This window comes from Bombus flavifrons, chromosome 2 (assembly GCF_040668555.2).
Source record: "Bombus flavifrons isolate JBK064 chromosome 2, iyBomFlav1_principal, whole genome shotgun sequence".
In the NCBI taxonomy this organism is placed as follows: Eukaryota; Metazoa; Arthropoda; class Insecta; order Hymenoptera; family Apidae; genus Bombus; species Bombus flavifrons.
In genome coordinates this window covers 18,048,681-18,068,697 of record NC_138443.1, presented here as the reverse complement: position 1 = coordinate 18,068,697, position 20,017 = coordinate 18,048,681, and the positions used below count along the sequence as shown (strand labels likewise).

At 38.6% G+C, this 20,017-nt stretch overlaps 1 protein-coding gene across 7 annotated transcripts in view; it reads right to left on the bottom strand.

Moving 5' to 3' along the window:
* The window catches only part of LOC138189933 (uncharacterized), a 36,339-nt gene extending 16,783 nt beyond the window's left edge, over positions 1-19,556 (bottom strand). For 2 of the 7 annotated variants that reach the window (XR_011176162.1, XM_069132250.1), the window contains exon 1: positions 19,248-19,556. Coding sequence is in view for 3 of the 7 variants with exons in the window: in XM_069132250.1 (XP_068988351.1) it covers positions 19,248-19,291 (44 nt within the window). In the remaining 4 variants the exon portion in view is untranslated. Of the gene's footprint in view, positions 1-2,679; positions 3,130-17,577; positions 18,690-19,247 lie in introns of those variants that run through there. The other 5 variants (XM_069132254.1, XM_069132251.1, XM_069132255.1 and 2 more) reach the window with 5 other exon arrangements.
* Positions 19,557-20,017: the final 461 nt, after the last annotated feature.

Below are 20,017 nucleotides of genomic sequence, written 5' to 3'. Positions count from 1 at the left end.
GTCTTTATTAATCTTTTAGAAAAAATAAATGTTGTGACACTTTACCTGTGTCACCCTATGTACAGGATGTAAATAAAATGAGTGGCTACACTTTGTTATCGTATTCTTTCTAAGGACGGGAAAAAAATTGTGATCGCAGAACCGGAACCTTTTTCTTTCCAAGATACAAAAACTCTTTGTTTACATTAGGATTTACATAATAACAGTCGCTATTATTGTCGAACTGATTTACTACGACGTACATACGTAACTTCAATGTCAGATCGGACTCGTTACTATACCAATTCTTCTGATTCTACGTATAACAATTATTCTTCTAAAGTTTCAATATAAACAACAAGCGTTTCGATCCCAACGACAAAGAGGAAACAATCATGACAAATTAAAAACCTCAATAAGAAAAGAAGTCACTTGCATATATGCCTTTTCGTAGCAGTTTACAGTGAACAAAATCTCGATTCATACAACAGAAAAATAACAAGGATATTATTTATTATTGTTTCTCATTGCTAGTATAAATCCGTAGACGAGATATCTCGTGTCTTAATGAAAATATACACCGGATATATCCTAACATCACACGAATGATATTACTTCCAACACATCTTCCATACGTAATAAAAAGTGTTAAAATGCACATTGCGCTCTCGTCGTCTTAAATTTCTGTTAATATGTTCGTTCGCGTGCTCCAACGCATAAATTTCAACGCTTGGCCAATTGACCAATTTTAACACCTTGCTGTATTATTTTGAATATCACCCTAGCTTGTTCACCCTAATACAGTATGTGGGATGTATCCGCAACAATTTGGAATTCCCTTTCGAGGGAAATCGCTTGCAACCCGAAATTATCCACTCGATTAAGCCGGTTACTGCCGGGACCTCGTTACTCTTAAAACTACGCCCGCTGACTCCTCGTTAACCTCGTCGTTAACGCGTAGTCAGATTCTCGTTCCGCGGGCAATTAAGGCTGAATTTCTCCGAACGTCTAATCAACGGAGGGGCGAGTATAGTGGGTGTCTCTAACATCGCAATTTCTTGCGGATCTACTCTTATACTCGAGGGACCGTTTCGCACGCCGAAGAAGACGCTTGACAATGATTTTTACGATCGCAGCACGATACGGGGTCGTGCTCGGAACGGTGAAATTGCGAATCAGTGATTGGAAACGGCCGATTGATATGTTCGGCTCCGATGCACTCGCCAGAGGAAAAAGTAAAGCTCGTCGATCGTAAATCATTTGAAAGTGCTATCGGGCTTTCTTCGGTGAAGCAAGAGCTTAATCCGAATCTGCATCAAAACTGGAACGTGGCTCGCGTGAAATGACGATGATTCCAGTCAATAGTTTATTATGGCGAATGGTGTTACAAGCGTGCAGGTTCTTTAAAAGAGATATGTATATGTATATAGGGTGTTTCGTTTATATTGGATATCTTACGATCAGTTAGTTTCGCCGTTGTAAAAAATTGTGTCAGGGCGATGGTTAATTGGCTCAGATGAACGAACATTGTGGTTCGCGACTTGTACTTTGCTTGTACTTAAACGGAATCGTTAATTTTTTTTTTTTTTCTTGCTTTTTTTCTTATAAACTGTGCCTTTTCGCTATCTTTAGCTTAAAGAGCCAAGGATTATGGAAATGGAACGAATGGATAAAATAGCATAGGTATAGAGGCAAAAAATGACGATTAAGTTACGTAAATTGGAATCGCGCGATTCGACTCGCATTTCATTGCGACAGAAAAACAATTGCAGTAAATCAGCGTTTCTGAAACAGCTAGAATACCAGAATCGTTGTACTATGCTCGTATACGCTTCTGATTCAACATCTAGTTTATACATACGTATGTAGTTTACTATAATACTTTGATGCTTTGATCGTTCTAAATTAGCGAAGAATCACTTTCAATTTCATCTCTTCTTATCGTTCTTACTTTATTATGTAATCCCATTTCGTAAAACCTGATAAATAAAAAATATACACTAGCTATCGATAAATTAAATAACGTTACTTTATTCTTACAACGAAAATACACGATTTGTGTATATCCCTATCTAAAATTTCGTTTCTATTTTGAATGTTCGAATAGTCGAAAAAATTATTACCGAATAAAATAAACAATTATAAGACCATGCTGACTCTATTCCAAAAGAATTTGGAGAATTTTTCACGTGATATAAAAATACAAATATCGTTTTTTATTTAAAAAAAAAAGTATCTTCGCTTATATTAAATAATAGCGTTCGTTACTATGAACGGTTTTTTACATTACTTTTCAAATTCAATTCTATATCTTCATCGACATACGCGTTTTACTACGACTACACATACTTTATTTACATATTTATAACGTCCTAACCACGAGGTGCCCTCGGATGACCTCAGATTGGACAAACGACCATCCGAAAGACGAAGTCACGAGTTCTTTCACGTTTATTTCTCGCCAAACAAAACAGTCCAATTTAATAATAACACGTTACGAAATACCCTAAACACATTTCACTTGGAGAACACAGCATTACTTTGAATACACTTGCCAGTTTAAGTCATCGAACCGAAACAGAACCTCTAACTCGTTCTTCCAATACCAACATTCCTATAGTTATCTCCCTCGTTCGATCACGAACCCCTATATATCAAAGAAAACGAGCCTAAAAAACAAGGGAACGAAAAAGAACTCACCGCAAACCTCGAACGTCGACCTCTTTTATGCTGTCTATAAAACAGAAGCAAGGATCTTCTCACGGCGAGATCGATATACTCCCGTCAAAATCAACGATCCAACCTGAGATCGTTAGTCTCGTCCAACTGAAACACGAAACACGAAACAAGACACTATGGTGATGGATTTCGAGAAATAGTAGGAAATCTGTTGTCGGCACGAACTATGGAGGTGAGAAAAAAGACGTGACAATCGAACGCGGGATCAAAGGAAGCGTCCTCGTTTCGAAGCTGCGCGTGAACAAGACTCCATGGCTCGGACCGTGGCACTGGATCCTTTCGTCGAGGCACTCTAACTCGGCTCTCTCGATACAAACCGCACGACAGAACGAACAAAACTGGCACGAGAGTACGAGAGTCGGGCCACGAGAAAGAGAGACGGGCCTCTCCGGTCTCGGAGAGGAAAGGTGGCCAATTAGCCGTTACTCGGCGCACATGCCTTAACCAACTACCCGGCGCAGCTGCAGCGCCGCTGTACGCTTCTAGAGAATCGCATTCATAAACGCGCACGATGCAGCGTCGTTCCGCGCGTTGTTGTGCAGCCTTCCAGAAGATTCGCGTTTCTTTTTTATTCCGTCTTGTTGTAATTTGTTTTTGTTTTTCTCTTATTCGCGTTAAATTTGACCGAATATGTATACACCTCGTTTCGTGGTTCGTCCGATGCGCGAGTTATCAAGTGCTGCGATGTTTGCATGGATTTGATCGAAGTGGTAAAGTGATTTGGCTATTGTTCATTGAATTAGTTTGAGGTTATTCGCTTATACGAGGATAAAATGTATTGCTCTTTGCTTGAGAAATAGGGATAGTTTATAACTGTTCCGAAACGAATTTTTGTTTAATTTGTTTTGTTTATATTAATTATTTTACTACGTCTTCTCTATAAAACGAGTGATGTCTCTTTCGTTATATCGAATTACTAAAAGAGCAAAATAGATATTTTCACGAGAAAATAGCGTGTATACCGTTAATTTATAAAAACACTTTCGACCATCTTTCATGTTTTAATTTGAAACTTTTACGATCGTGTTTCTCCTAAGGATATAGATATATTTCGTGGTTAAAACGTAACAGACGTTAAACGTTTTTACGGTAAGTTAAATGAAGCATGTGATTAGAAAACCGGACACGGTTATAATTTCTCGTAGTTATGAATCGAGAACAAAATAAGCACTTCTGAAGTTTTGGAATAATAATAGTTTGTATAAAATTGTTGTACATAGCAAATTGACTCGTGACTCAGATAATCGACCTTTCGTTAACATCTCTAATTTTAGCCTAATTGTTCTAACATTTACTTATTTATTTATTTATTGTTACTCGCCAATTAAAAAAAAAATCACACGATAAAATCTTAAAACGAAACGTTACGATACACGAAACTCAATACGAATTACGCCGCTGCAGATTCTCCCGTTGAAACGCAGCGCGATCGAAATACGCGTTGTTACATTTTACATCGTCCTGTTTTCCAAATTCTCCTTTCACTCGTTCTAATTTCCAATTGCACCTACTCTGCGCTATAGAAACACAGGTTTAACGAATTCCTGCTCTCCGTTATACTTCCAGCAACGGTAAAGATTCTTCTGGAAGGCGAGAAAATTCCAGACCGATCGGTATCTCGAATTTCACGTACAGGAATAAACGTACGAACTTAAAGCGAAAGAGTCTCCTCTAGCAATTTCTCCATCTCCTCTTTCTCTTCTTGTCGCGACAAGAAAAGAAACCCGGCAATGAGTTCCACTAAATTACACAGACCGGAGGGAAACACCGTCGAGGAGTAAAAGAGAAAACGACGGGGAGAGAGAGAGAGAGAGAGAGAGAGGGAGGGAGAGAGAGAGAGAGAGAGAGAGAGACATCGAGACGGCCGAGACGGCCGAGAGAAACAAAAACTGAAACGATTTTATCGAAACGCATCCTGCGCGCGGTTTCTTCCGCTTTCGCGACAAGGCGTAAGTACGGTGCGCGCCGCGGAAAGCAGCGTAATAATTGGAGAACGAAGATGTACGGCCGAGCGAGTACCGCTATTCCGGCTGACCGGAATCACTGCTCTGGAACAGCACGGTATTCCTCTCCTTCGCTCATTTTCTCTGTCTCCCCTGCATCAACGTGTTCACGGAGAACACGTGCAACTGGCTTAACACCTGTTCCAACGTCCGAACGCTTTTCCTTCGAGTGACCATTGATCGTCGTCGTTCGATTTTGCCTCGAAGACACCATTAATTAATCTAATCGCACGCTTCGACCATCAAAAACACGTTTCATGACGGTTACAATGATAAACAGCAGGCAGCAAGAATTCTGTCGCCGGAATAACGTTTTAAAGTATAGAACTTTCGTTTTATGGGCCGTGTAAACTCGAAGGTCGACGCGAATAGAATGGTTCACGGTTCGATACTTTATAGCCCTCTTGTGATTTGTGTTTCTGACATCACGTGTACCGGCAATGGATAATAATTTAATTTTACTACACATTATGGACGTCTTTATAAGAGTATTCGTAATTCATATTTGCAATTAGGGTACATTAAGTATATTTTGTATCGTAAAATATGGTCGTAAGTGAATATTGGCTATCTGTTTAGAATGTCGTTTCAAATTGAAAAATAATTTACGGAATTACGTGGTGTGTATCATTGTTTGTATAGAACAAGTTTACTTACGATATAACGCGACACTAATGTAATTGAAAAGCTTAACCTCTTTTTTTTTTAATGGAACACGCAAAATCACTTATCCATGATTACTCATTATTATGATATTGAGAGTGTCAGTGTAGCGCTTATGAAATACACAAAAACTAAACTCCGAACAAACGAACGTTTTTCCATTCCGTACGCGCACTTTTCTTTATCTGCATAATTTATCGGCAAATTTAATTTACTAGCGATACGTGACCATTATTCACCACAGCGTACGATCGCGTAACAAACGGTGTTCCGTGGCGCGGCATGAAGAACGCTGAAACGCAAAATGGCCTGTTACGACGAGGACAATGGAAGCCTTACGAGGTACCTTGAAGAAAGGAAGCGTCCTAGCGAAGAAATTTTGGCTACGGTTTGTATGTGGTTACCTGAGACCATTGAATCGACTTTGTGTCAATAATTCCTCCGTTATGATTCACTTATCTGATAAACTCACCCTTCCCCATTTGTATATTGTAAGCATTCACCCGCTGTTCGTATGGAAATGTTTTTTCGGCTGAAGGAACATTTCTGCGTTTATATTTAGGATTTGAATGTATATTGTACGATTAATTCAAACCGAGCACCGGTTAATCCAAACAACATATATTATAATTAAAGAACAATGTGACACCGAATGATTCAATCGGCGAATAAAATTTCAATCGAGCGAAGGTCTGAAAACATGAAACTTATCTAAATGAGGTCCAGCTGAGCTTCAACAGGAACAGCAACGAGTTTCACCGGATCCCAAAAAAAATACTGAGAATGTCGGAGGCCTTGTTAACAGGATCTATACGTATTCATTTCTGCAATATCGTTTTCAACCTTCGATTACATCTCGACAGTATTCCTTGTCGCGTGCATCATCAATGCCTCCCGTTGAATCATCTAACATAGACTAAGATAGACGTTCATCGCTTTACATAGGACAGTCAGTAGTCTACCAGTAATAGTAGGTATTCGAAACTTCAAAATAGAATCTCCATCTTATTTCAACCTAAAATTATAAACAATTAGAAACAGTCTGCAAGGAGTATCTCCGTGCAATGAGAAAAGGCACAGCGTTGTTCTTGGAAGCTAATGAAGCAACGCGTAAAAGATAAGATCGCGAGCCGCCAATGTTGCAATTAGACGAAGAGTATATAACCGTTCTGAGCGCGAAACCAGCGTCAGTTGCACGCTAACCGGACATGGAAGTGCGTTTTCACAGAGATTTGCATGATCGCAAGCGACGCACGTGAGCGTCGCTAGTAGAAATAAAATATCATACTTATTACAGAGCTTATACGCCATCGCACGAACGACACGCGTGCAATATGTTTCATGACCTACCACAACACCGTGCTGGATCGATAATCCAACACTGACGCTCGTGAATTGAGAATGAGTCGGAGCCACGTACGATTCACAGACGAAGAAATGATAGCGGATATATTTTTTGCACCCTACAGCGACTGTGTACATTAATATTAAATGGAAAGTAATTGACGTCATTTATCCAATACCATAGATTGGATTTATACTTGGAAGTTTCTGCAAATGAGATTGCTATTAACGTCTCGCGTTAAATCTTACTTGGATTTCCAATTAGAGTAGGTTCACTGCAAATATGAAATAATTATTTACTGAATGAATTCTGAGAAATTGACAATAACCATATAGAATTTTATATAAATAGACGTTCTATCAAATTTTACGATACATTTTACGATATCGTATCTACAACGGAATATAAGATAGAATTATGGTTGGAAAAAATAACACTGAAATTAAATGGTTTCCTACTAATTAAATAAAAATATCTCGCAAGCAGTCGGGCGTGAATGACAATCAGTTAAAAACAAATTTCCATTTCATCCGACTGATTTAAATTCCAACGACGTCATAGAAACATGATTTAGATAAGGAGCAATTAGCACTTCCACCGGTAACATAACAGTGATAACACAACATGAACTCATTGTTTCATACTCATTCACACGATAAATCGCGTGATTACGATTAGACGACTAAACGATTAGACCTGGAAACAGCTGAGGGTTGATAACGTTGCATAACTGCGTTCGGGAGAACGCGACACGGAATAACGTTAGTCGTTCAAGGCCGAGTACGCTCACTGTAGACAGAGCAGTGCAATCTGCATTACAATGTCATTCATTGTCGGTCAGGGCACGAACGAAAACGTACGATAACCGGTCGCCACTCTTACATGTCAGCTCAGTTGTTGTCTTTGTGAAAAAGTTAAGAAACAGTGAACCGAAGAAAAAAAACGAAATCACGTGTTTTACCGGTACAATTCGATCGACCCAGAAAAGCATAACACCATTTTGGCACGAAACGGTATACTATCCGAAACATGGAAAGTAAAATAATTTTTTTCAGAATAATTTCGCGATAGAATTACACTTTATAATGATTTGTTGGTTCTTAGATTTTATGAATGATTTCTATTAATTATTTATGAATCGTTTCACTTATTCAGAATAATTTGACAACGGAATTATGTTTCCTGATAACTTCCAAAGCTTCCTCGATTTTATAATTGGATTTATAACTGGTTGACAAATTCTTTTTACGTCTGACAATTTTGTCTGCATTATGTTTCTTCGTAAATGTCGGATACCTATAAAGAAATAGGAAAATGATGCCACAGAAAGTAATTTAAAACGTCCATTGCTGCTGCTAGGTCATGGCCTATATTCCCGAGAGGAACATAGATAATATTTCCACTACTTTTTTATCGCGAGACGTAATCAAGTGGTTAAGCAGAAATGTTAATAAAACGGCAGTCGAGCAGATGGTGACCTCATATAGCGTCAGGTTTCTAAAATCTTGAAAGAAGTAAGATATTCCTCGTTTGTTAAAAATGGTGATTATTCGTCCCTCGATAAACGTATTAAAATTTTCTTGTGTAGAACATATTTTTGGAATAATAGAAATTTCAAGATAAAAAGCAAGTTTCATATGAGAAAAAGATTTAATTATATATATATCTTCTTTTATAAATTTCTCCTTTGCATTGACATTATCTTCTTCTATTTATATATACAACGTCTTGTATAACGATGTTACTGTTTTCTATACCAATTACAAAATATACAAACAATCGCCTTTTCGACGATGAAGATAAACCACGCTCGATACAACTCGATGAAATTATTTGTGACAACTCGGCAAAATCGTGAAATGGGTTCGCGTGAATCGCACGCGCGTCTGTCGAGAATGATGCTATCAAGATCACCGGCTTGACTTCCGGTGTCCGGATCATTACGTGCATAGGTACTGTAATTCGATCCACGAGGTCGTACCCATACTGGAATATCATTGACGATAATAAAGAAAAAAAAAAAAAAGATAAATCGACGAAACATCGAAGAAATATTGCAAGTTACACGCGAATGTCAGACGTTCTTACGTAACCATTCGCTACGTTACGTTATCCGACTTTTGGTCCGTAATTAAGGTGACATAAATTAAGAATAAGATTGATCTATGTAATTCCGTATGAAATAAGAACCGAAGAAATTTGATCGGTGTGCATGAAACTCTTATTTTTTATCTCTGTTTATCTTGAATTATGCCGAGTAATTTGGTAGAATGTCGGTAATTTAATACTATAAATAAATTATACTTGTAGATTAATATTTTCGTACAATATTACCGTGCGAAATACGAAGAAAGGGAAAATGATAAACTATGAATTTTCATTACGAGTAGATTAGAATCTTCTTCATTTCTTAATTAGGTTAACGTCTGTTTTCTGGGTTGTGCACTTTGCGTAGCTCCACTTCTGCTTTATCTTCTTTTACATTTGTCTTTCTGTCTTTTACGCGATAAACTCGTTACTCGTGTGAAAACTTTTTCGAACAACATTTTTTATTGCGATGTACTTGCACGCATGTAAATGTTGAAATTTACATTCGGTCACAAAAGTTAATCCCATTCATCTGATCTTTGGCCTTGATACCTATTGCATAATACCAATCGAACAACATTTCTTCCATACATTCTATTTATATCCTTGGTTGTCCGCAGAAAAGTTTCGTAACACGAAAAGTTTCCTGCTAACAGAAGCAAGAGGAGTTTCATTGCTGACCACCGCTTCTACGTTATGAAATTTCTATAATGTCACCATTTACTGAGAATCCTTCAAAGGTCCTCCGTTTCGTTCATAAAATTGTATATTCTCCGTGTGACCTCGAAACCTCTTCTTTCCACGGTTCTTCATTGAAATTTCTCCTTTATTCGCGAGCCACCGTGCAAATGGGCTACTGACGCAACCAGGAACGCGCCACCGGCACCGCGTAATGACCGATAATTAGTCAGTCGATTGCATAACTCGCCATTGTCAGATAATGCAGACGAGCTGTTGGAGGAAGATTACGTTCCGTGAATTCGCCACGCGGAAGACAAACCGGACATTTCGGAACCCGTCTTTGTCTTTGTCGACAAAGCACGAATGTGAATCGAAAGGCAGAAGCAACTTCTTCACCTGCGTAACACAACGATTTCCATTCACATATTTCAAATATTTCTAGGAACGTTGTTTTGTAATATCAATTGCTATTCGTTCCTGATCCATGTCGCAACTGTCTATACGTTTTTTGTTTACTTGTAAATAACTTGTGTAAATCTACTACACGACCTATGCAAATTTTTCAAGAAAGAAAAATACTGAATTATTTACGATTACGCGTTGAATTTCACGCTTGTCTTTGCTATTTCTCTACCGATACGTACTTGCTTAAATGTACACGATTCTGTGACAAAATGCTACAGTTGTCAATTTCTCTGGGTAATTCGGACACATAAAAGTGTATAGAGAACTTTTTTGATTGATTGAAAGTGTGCTGGTTACGTATTAACTCAACTAAAATGGTTGAATCGTATTTCCTTTGGAACGACGTTCAGTGAAAATAGATAATCACCTACGAAGTAACGACACGAATAAAAGATAAGATTAAAGTTCGAAATACAAATTCCACGAATCGAAGTTACACGATTGATGAAGCAAGTTTTTTCCCCAGTTAAACGAGAAATCATGTTTATTTACGAGTTAGGAACCGATCGAACTTCCCTGGCTGGATTGCGTGCGAACGACATAAAAGTTTCGTGGCCTTGTATTCGCGCACGTGATAACACCCGTACAAAATAAATACGTGCTCGATCGATTACATCCAATTTCGCATACCTGTTTTATCGGCAGTCTGTACAAGAAATAAAACGGTGTACGCGCAACGCGTTAGTTTTTCACGTGCCTTAAAACGAATATAAAGAACTATGGACAACGTTTAAATTCTTTTTAGAATAATATTCTTCTTTGAGAAACGCTTGTAAGACATTCTTTCAGATTATGTTATTTGTCTGATGTAAAATCAGAGATCGTACATAAATTCTAAAAATGATTTATCTCTTTTTTTTAGTAAAATATCGTTTGTTTTTTTCTTTTTTTTTTTCTTGGAAAAATATTATCGTCGGTAACGCAATTAGTAATAAATATCTATTTCCTGCAAGAAAAATTGAATGTAAATAACCAGGAATATAAAAAATCTTGAGAGTGAAGATGCAAATGTTTTCTAAACAGCTTCTTCCGAATTCTTTGTCAAGTAGAATATAAATAAATAAACTCGATGAAAACTGTTTTGGATGCTCGAAACTCGTAAACCAGACACATCGAACATACAGATAGGACGGATATAGACACGCTCGGCAATTGTTTACATAATAAGCTGATATTGAAGTATGACGTACCTTTCAAGCGGAGGATATCGCGCGTGCTGCGCGATTCACACGGCGAAGCAGAAACGCGTGACGAAACCGTCGCACTTTACGCTTTGAGACGGCGTTTTTGGGTCAAGTGAAACAGTTAAATGGTCGGTGGCTCGTTTTTGACCTGAACAAATGCAGGAGTCTCTGTTGAAAAAACCAGGCTAACGAAACAGAACATCACGACTTTCTATCTTACTTCGGGAAACGAATCTTCAAGTTCATAGTAAATGCTTCGAATTCACGCACATCAAATAAAATGAAAAGGAAACGCATTGTACGAATATCATCTTTCCACAACTTCCTTCGAGCTGTTCTGCAATACGTTAGAAGCGTCATGATAATGGACGTTTGTTCTAACGATAATTAACCTTGTCACTGTTCGAGACTATCGCCGATTATACTTACGCAAGCTCACTCAACATACTAACACAAGTTCTTGAACAAACTCGACTGATTTACAATTCTCGATTGACCATTTATCGGTAACGTTATCTGAAATATGCTCTTAATCGTCTCGAAACCACGGCTATGTCAATTTTATAGACGATAACGATCGAAATTGGTTCGCCGCGATTATCTTCTATGAAAATGCGAATTGTGTTTATAAACGTATTGCGTGCATATATAGGTATTTCAAGAACTCGAGTAGCGAACGTGAGTTCTCCAGAGAGATTTCTATGCAACTTAATTAATTCTTGGCTAGAGCGAAGATGATTAGCGTTGTATCGTTGAGTTTGGTTAATCGTACAATCGATTTATTATATGGCTGCAGCTTATTCCTAAAGCGATAATAATTTTTGCTGTAATTGACGGGACAAACGATTACGTGGTGATTTGTGGTAATTCGGTGACGTAAGGATCAACTAGACGCTCTTTCCTCGTAAATAATTTCAGAGATATCGACAAAAATAGATGCGGTAAAAACTCTTAATTGCTTTACTACTTATATCGCCACTTCCTTGTTATATAATAAATTTGTTACTTGTTATAAAGATATTTGTTATAAAGATGTTACGTGTACGCAGTAATTTAGAACAAATATAAAAATGTTCAACAAATTACGTAATTATTTCGAAATGAAAATAATTACAAGCGTTGCATTAAATGTGAAATTAATCGAGAATCTGAAGTACATCAATTTCTATTTCAGTAACTTGTATTTATTTGTATTATATCTTGTGCTTTTATTTCTTTCTAAATTATTCGTTTAAACGTTAAATCGCAATAATAATTCCGTCCAATTTACGGAAAATCCTTTTATACAAATATTTTTTCCACACAGAAATGTTAAGAAATTTATATTATCGTATATCTTCGTCGATCCCTAAAAAATTCTAAAAGTCTTAGTTCCCGCCTCTTTTGGCGTGTAGACCTCATATAACCGATCGATGACCGAAGTTCTTAAGATTATTGAAATTCGAGAACAGATAGATTGGCAGTACTTTCCACGTGTTATTAACCCGGATACCTTTATTCTACATTAACGGAGCTGCACCCTCCTCGAAAATAGGCTCATCGATCAATTGACCGACTGCTACGATATTTCTATATATAAACTCGCTTCTCGTTGAAGGAGAGCTGATATCGATATCTATCCGCTAGCCACGTCTCTGCAGTTGAACTTATCGAAGGTTCGACGGTTTCCTTTCCCAAACACGTGTTTCGACCCCATCCTGATATCGTCCAAGTAGAAAGGGTGTGGTTCCTGTTTGTAACCGTTTAACCGATAACACTAGTAGACAGGGTTTATCAGTCTATTTTAGACACACAATTTCGATCTTTTGCTGGAGAAACGAAGCAAAACACAAGAAATCAAGATAATGACCGTTGAAAAAATAACACGGTTCTATGAAATTTCTCGATATTTGAACATTTCTACGAATTCAGAGATACATGTATGTATAGTTAGGTGATTTTAAATAAAAAATTTATCACTTTTATGAAATATACATCGTAACTAAATAAAACTCTGTAATTCGTCTTATCAAATGTGACTCATGTAATTCGTGTAAGAGATGATAAAGCTGATTGCGCTTGTTACTGGTTATTTATAAGATATACAACACAATGACACGTTTCTATTTGAACATCTACCATGAACTTTTCCGTATATATTATGTGTACTATTTTCAAATATTCTGAAATATATCAACAACATTGTAGTAAAACATGACTATTACGATTGTGTTGGTGAACGTTGGTTTCTAACAAATGCGAAATTGTATGCAGAAATTATAGGGCATTTACCATAAATATCTAATACATTTTGTAGAGAACACAAAAGCATTTGATGCGGTATATACGATGTTGTCTTAAATATACAAATAGTGCTAATTAAATGATCTAGGTAATTATATCTAGAAATATTAACGTAATAAATGTTCGTGTCATACTACAGTGATAATAACATTTCAAAATATTTTATATAACACGCGTAACATAAATACTTTCGTGTGTTACTGTAAACATTCCTCCGAAATGTCAACAATTAATTTGACCATCGAGCAAAGAACTAAAACTTTAACTCTGTTTTAGCGTCTTAGGTTTTTATAGTTGGTTGTTATAAGATGACAGGTTGAAACTAAACTTGTTTTGGTGTTGCGAACGTAGGTAGGACGAAAACACGAACGACTAACTTGTTTTGGCGGAAGCAATACATTTATTGCTTCAATTATGGAAGAATCGATATATCGTGATATGGACAGAATATGTATTCAACGATTTCGAGCGAAAATCCTGTCAAACGACATGCTATTTGCATATTAATATCGAAAATGTGATCGTAAAGCTAAATGGAAAATTAATTATCACGACTTACTCCTAGAACAAATGTCAACGAGTACCTACATAATAAAAAAGATCATAACCTTGGTAATGATATATTTGAAAACTCGTGAGAAAATAAAAATAATAATGTGCTTCATAAATTGCAGCTCGTTTCCTCGTCGTGAAATGTCAGTTAATTAGAATAAACGATTTAAAAAGATCGATACCACGAGTTAGTAACGATGAATAAGTAATAGAAAGGGAACCACGAGATGCATGAAATGCAACTCGCCATTCCCATGCCGCACCTTTCTCCTCGGGAGATTGCCTTTGAATATGAGATGCGGCAACAGCAATAAATGCATATACGAACGACTATGAATATATTTATTGTTCGCGTGCCAAGTAGAAACGTTTTCTTCTTAAGGATACATCGGTAATGTTTTGGAAGTTTCGTTTCGACCTGTGTATGATGATGGGTTTACGTTTACTGCGTGGGAAAACAGTATTACTTGCGAATACCGTACGTGGAATTTGCAAGAAGATTGGTTATTTAGCTTCTCATAGGCAACGCGGGTCGTTCATGTCCCGAACGAAATTCTACTCGTCAATTTTTCACAAGCGAATTTTTACTATTTCTAAAAAGCCATTCAAACGTTTGATTCAAAGGCGCATGGTATAACGTAATAAAGACTTTGATAAGTACAGACAATTTTTAGGTTTCTTCAAAACACCGGACAGTAAAAAGAAAAAGAAGCAAATAAATGTGAACATACACAATTCAGTTTGTGTACGGAAAGTGCAAAAATATGAGTGTCCATGGAGGGTTAAGCATACTCAATTTTATCAAAAATGTGAATTTGTACGACGCAAACTTTATAAAGTGACCAAAAGGAGTACAAAACTTCTTTTCCAAAAAAACACTGCAGCAAGATGACCATTGTAGTTCTAAGAAACGAAAATCATTCGATATAATCAATTTATAGAATTACTACTTGCCTGCAATGGCAAGTGAAAGACAATTAGACATTTCCAATAACAATAAATCAAACACTATGTTAAAAATATACAAAATCCTACGACCTTCCAAACAAGGAGGGGCTTGCGTCCTAGAAACAGCGATTTACTAGCAACCCATAAAATTCAAAGAAGATAGTACACAAAGGGGGTGAAATAGAAGAAGGAAACAAGTTGTTTACGGTCACAATGTAGCCGGCGACGTAAGCTTAGCAGCGAAGGTCTCGGAAAGTAGGTGATTCGACGTAAGAACTCACGCTCGATACAAAAGGAACAAACACACGCAACCAGTGAGCCAAGAAGATAGTGGGGCTGGAACGAAATTCCAACTACGTTTTCAGTTCCTGTTTGATGCTATAAATCTTTCGATTTCGTCGCGTAACGCTCTAATAACAAGAAACAACTTCATTTTTTCTTTTTTTTTTCTTTCGTTTCCTCTTCCCTCTCTCTTCCATATTGTGTATCATAGTGTCGAGTCACTGTAGGAACACCAGAGCCGGAAATACGGCGAGAAGTTAAGTGGAAATCCGAGAAAAAAGAAAAGAAGGAAACCTGCTGAGAGTACCTATAACTAATCGTCAAAACGTGACGCTGGTGAAAGTAGCGGATACGATGAGAAAAAAGGAATAAAAATTGTGAAATAAGTTAAACGCTTTGTACGAGAACGTAAAAATGTTACGTCGTTCTTCATAGTTTGGAAATAATACGAAACGTGTCTTTTTGTAAAAGTAGTAGTTTCGAACGTAAAGAATTATTGCAGCGTTAGTTCTATTTAATATCTATGAATGTATGTTAATGGGATAGCATAAAATTTCTAAAGACTTACTCACTCTATTTAACTTATTAACAGAGTAATAAAATGACGAAGAATTCGAAATGAACAATTTAGATTTAGGTTTAGATTTCTGCATTTTTGCTATTGAATGTAAGATGATACTTTCAACTTTTTACTTGTATAAGTACGTACATCTGTTAAATTACACACTGAACGTTTGTACCGTGTGGAGGCTGCGACAGCGAAAGGGTTACAATATTTCCGTTGCGAAGATCACCACACAAAAGGTTTATTGTTCCGCTCAATACGTTTCTCCGAATAAGATCTCCGTGTAGAAATGAGTTGTCGAGCATAGTTTTGCACATTCTTGGTCAGAAATATCCTTTAGTCCGGGTATAATCTCGCCGTGGCGAATATCTCGCCACATAGTGTATGAAAGGCCCTTTCAAACTGAAATATAATTATCCGTCAGTCAGTTCGCAACATTTCCCCCTGGTTGCATCGACCGACCGGTCGATTCTCCGGCAAATTAAAAAGTTTCACGCAGCGTCGTTTGCGTGGGTGCTGTGCTTTCACGATAGTTTACGATCACGAAGGAAATCAAGGACACGAATTCAAATTTATTTCAACATGCTTCCTGCCTTCAAATAAACTGAAATAGTAAATAGAAACGATAAGGAAATTAGTGGAAATTAGGAAATAAGGAAATTAGGAAATAAGGAATTAGTGAAATTGAAGACTTAATACGAAAATAAAACAAACGATCGATCTTCCTGACGTTAATAGTCTTAAGTTACAAGTCCTGCACTTCCTTTCTATTTGGTAAACATGGAACTGTGATTATTAGGTACGAGACTCTATGATATATTTTTAATCGACACGTTATTATGCCCCGCGGATTAATACCAGGATACTGAGAAAATTGCTTCCTCTGCAATAAAGCATCTATAACGTAGTTGCGTTAAGTATCGCTTGTAGCTTCCATTCTTCGCTATTTGAATAGCGCTTTTAATTTTAAAGAAGAATCGTATAATGGGCACCGAGAGAAGAATAAAGCCAGTCGTATAGAGAAGGATACGGATACAATAGATTCGAAACAACTTTGGTTTCTTGAAAGGGAAAGAGAACAGATACACAGCTAAAGCGTTTGATTGTGCTGTTTCAAAATGACGAAGAATTTCAGGCTTGTTCGGTAAAACATCAGTTTTGTTGAACGGAAAAATTTTGTATTTTGGAAAAATATGTGCTTCCTGGATAATGTATCCGAATATGTACTTAATATTTGCACATCCCTATTATTCTGCCGAGTTCTAACTTTATCCATGAGTTTAATGGACGCCATTTCATAAAGTACCTAACACGGAAGCACTGTGATCTGTTTGCAGAGCAACGTGGCGTATCGCGACAGTGATTTTACCGGTCGTTCCTCATCCCTTACGAGTTTAAACGGCGAGGAGGCGCGACCGAACACAGGAGAGAAAGCGAGAAAGCGAGAGAAGACATGCGTGTAACGTCACTGGTTTACGCGCATTCACGCGACCAAAAAACGTGCGGCAGGTTTCGAAAATGGAACGATCGTTTCCCTATAAACGACACATCGTAAATTCCAGCGGCGTGGTCGAACGTTAAGCTGATTGCGGGCTCGTGAACCTTAAGTCGGCGTTTCAACTTTAGACCGCTTTAAAATCCCAGCCACGGAAAGATGCGGCCGGAAGTGAAATAGAGAAAAACGTCGAGCGAAAGTCGTAGACGTCGGGACGTATGGCAAAAGGGAGGCTATTTTCTCCGTTCCGTCTCTCCCTCGCCTCTTCTTTATTCCCCTTTTGCCCTGCCTAACGATCCTCTTACCTCATGCTGTAGGACCTTCCCGGTTTGGAGGTCATTGCACCGCGCCGGGTGGTTGCAACGGGGGTGGCTGCCACGGCGGATCGATTTTCCACAACGATGTCGAGGTAGGTACCGAGAAAAATCCCCTTCACTGTGTCCCCCTTCGATGTGACGATCGACGACCAGCCCCACGGACTGGTCCCCCACCGTGGCACACTACGCTTCTTGGCACGTGACTACGACGTAAAAACTCGAAACGCTACGTCGCGAAGCGGAACATCCTCGAGAGGAGACTGAAATCGATTGGCAAACCCTGTGGCGCCAACCCACCTACTGCAAGACTGTCGGTCCTTCGAGAATCGCGACGTCGATCGTTCAACGGGGTGGAAATGATCCGATGGGAGGGTAGAGATGGAAAGCAGCCACGTTGATGGAGCCTCACGTTGCTGACAATTGATTGCTCCACTGTTACGTGCGCGAGTATCTCTTGGAATTTTTGCACTGGCAGAATTTCACTTCGAACTTCACATAGACTCTTTGCGAATGTCTGGGCTTTAAATCGTATACGAATAATCATTTAAGGGAATCACAGCGATTATACCTATTTTAATAAAATGGTACCTCAATCTCAAACTATACAAAGCGAGGTTACGAATCACTAACGATATCTGCCGATATCGTACACTTTTCCTTCGAGCTTCGCTCGATCCACGTGCAACACGACCGCCGAACGTCGTAGTATCTGATTCACGCGATTGTTACAAACTGACTGACTGGGAACCGCTTCCCTAACTACGTAACTCGTTAACTCCAGATGTCGATAGTGATTGATGAGCGTTGGCGCGAAGGTCGGAGATCCCTGGTGGCACGATTTTTGCGACGGCGTTCGCGATCGGCCGCTGACTGGGCGCTGTCACAGGCAGCCACGCGTGTAAACAGATTCTATGAAAGTCCAATGTCATGGCCCGGCCACGCGGCCGTGTTCCACGATCGTTTACGTTCGCACGAACAGTTATAGTCCATTGATGACACGGGCACGCACGTTTTCGGCCACGGAATCGTCGTTGCACTTCCGCGCCGGTCCTACTCGCCTTACCACTCCATCGTGCCCGGGATCGCGTGGTCGTGGACAGCTATTGAAACGATATCAGACTGTTGTCACTCGACTCATCTCGAATTGTTATTGGCTCGTATTCGATTTCGATATTTCTCGTTCGTTCTCTTTGCTCCGATTATTAAGCTATATAATATCGGAAACTATATTTGTCATATCCACGTATACAAAAATTGTATTTGTCATATCCACGTATACAAAAATTGTATTGTCGTACTGAATTAATGGACTATTTAAAGACGACTTAAGATACCCAGATAAGATAACGCATTTTTATTTTACCTATTCAATTAAACAATATCTTTGACGAAATTTACTTTTGGAGACGATAACACAGACAATCGGTGATCCATGCGACGCGAATCATGCCAGACCTGGGTCATTTACTAACCCCAAAAGAACCCTCGCTTCGACATCCACTCCACACATAATCCACCCCTTTCCAAAATGAAACAAAAGGAGAAATATTTTCAATAACCATTGTCCAGAACACGAGCCAAAAACAACACTCTGTTCGTCTCACGAAGAAGCCAGCTGTTAGCTCTTCCCCGGCACACCCCGTCAGAATACTGATTACCTCGTCATGTTCACGGGAATCCTAGCCAAACGTTTCTGCGTCATGATGCCGTACGCACGGCATCCTGAAGCGGATTGAAGCGTATTCGAGCGTGGCCACCCTCAACGTTGATCTCGAGGGGTGAAACGAGGGAAGAACGCGTCGAAGGGCGATTCCAGGAAAATTGTTGGTACGGGATTGTGAATGTCGACGTGGCTCGAGGGAACGAGGCGACGCGACGGTGTCTGCGGCAGCTGCAACCACCGGAGACTGTCGGCCACGTTTTCTTCTATCGACCGTATCGCACTGCGGCGACGAATGGCACTGGCGGCTTTACCTCGTGGCGCGCAGGTTTCATACGGATGCTCGAACGCGCGCGCGCCCGCGCGCTATTGCAAGCCCCAGGAACCCTTTGTGTCTACATATGTATACACAGGTGGCGGCCGTGGAAACGGAGACCGTTTGATACCATTCGAATATGCTTTTTCGCGCGACAATCTCTTTCTCTCTCTTTCTTTTTATTTAATTATATATTCATGTGTGGATGTTGGATTACATCGATGTTACTGTTCGCGCCTGAAATTAACGCGTAACATTTTAACATTTATTTTTAAATGAAATTGACAAGTTGTATTATCGTTTGAAATCTGTTTGAATTCTGTAAGAGTAGTGTTTTAGATATATATTATTTTCATAAGTATCTAAATAACGTAACGTGTATTTTAAAATTGCTGAACTTAAAAGTTTAAAGCTCGAACATGAAATGTTCTAAGGTATATATCCAGCGAAAT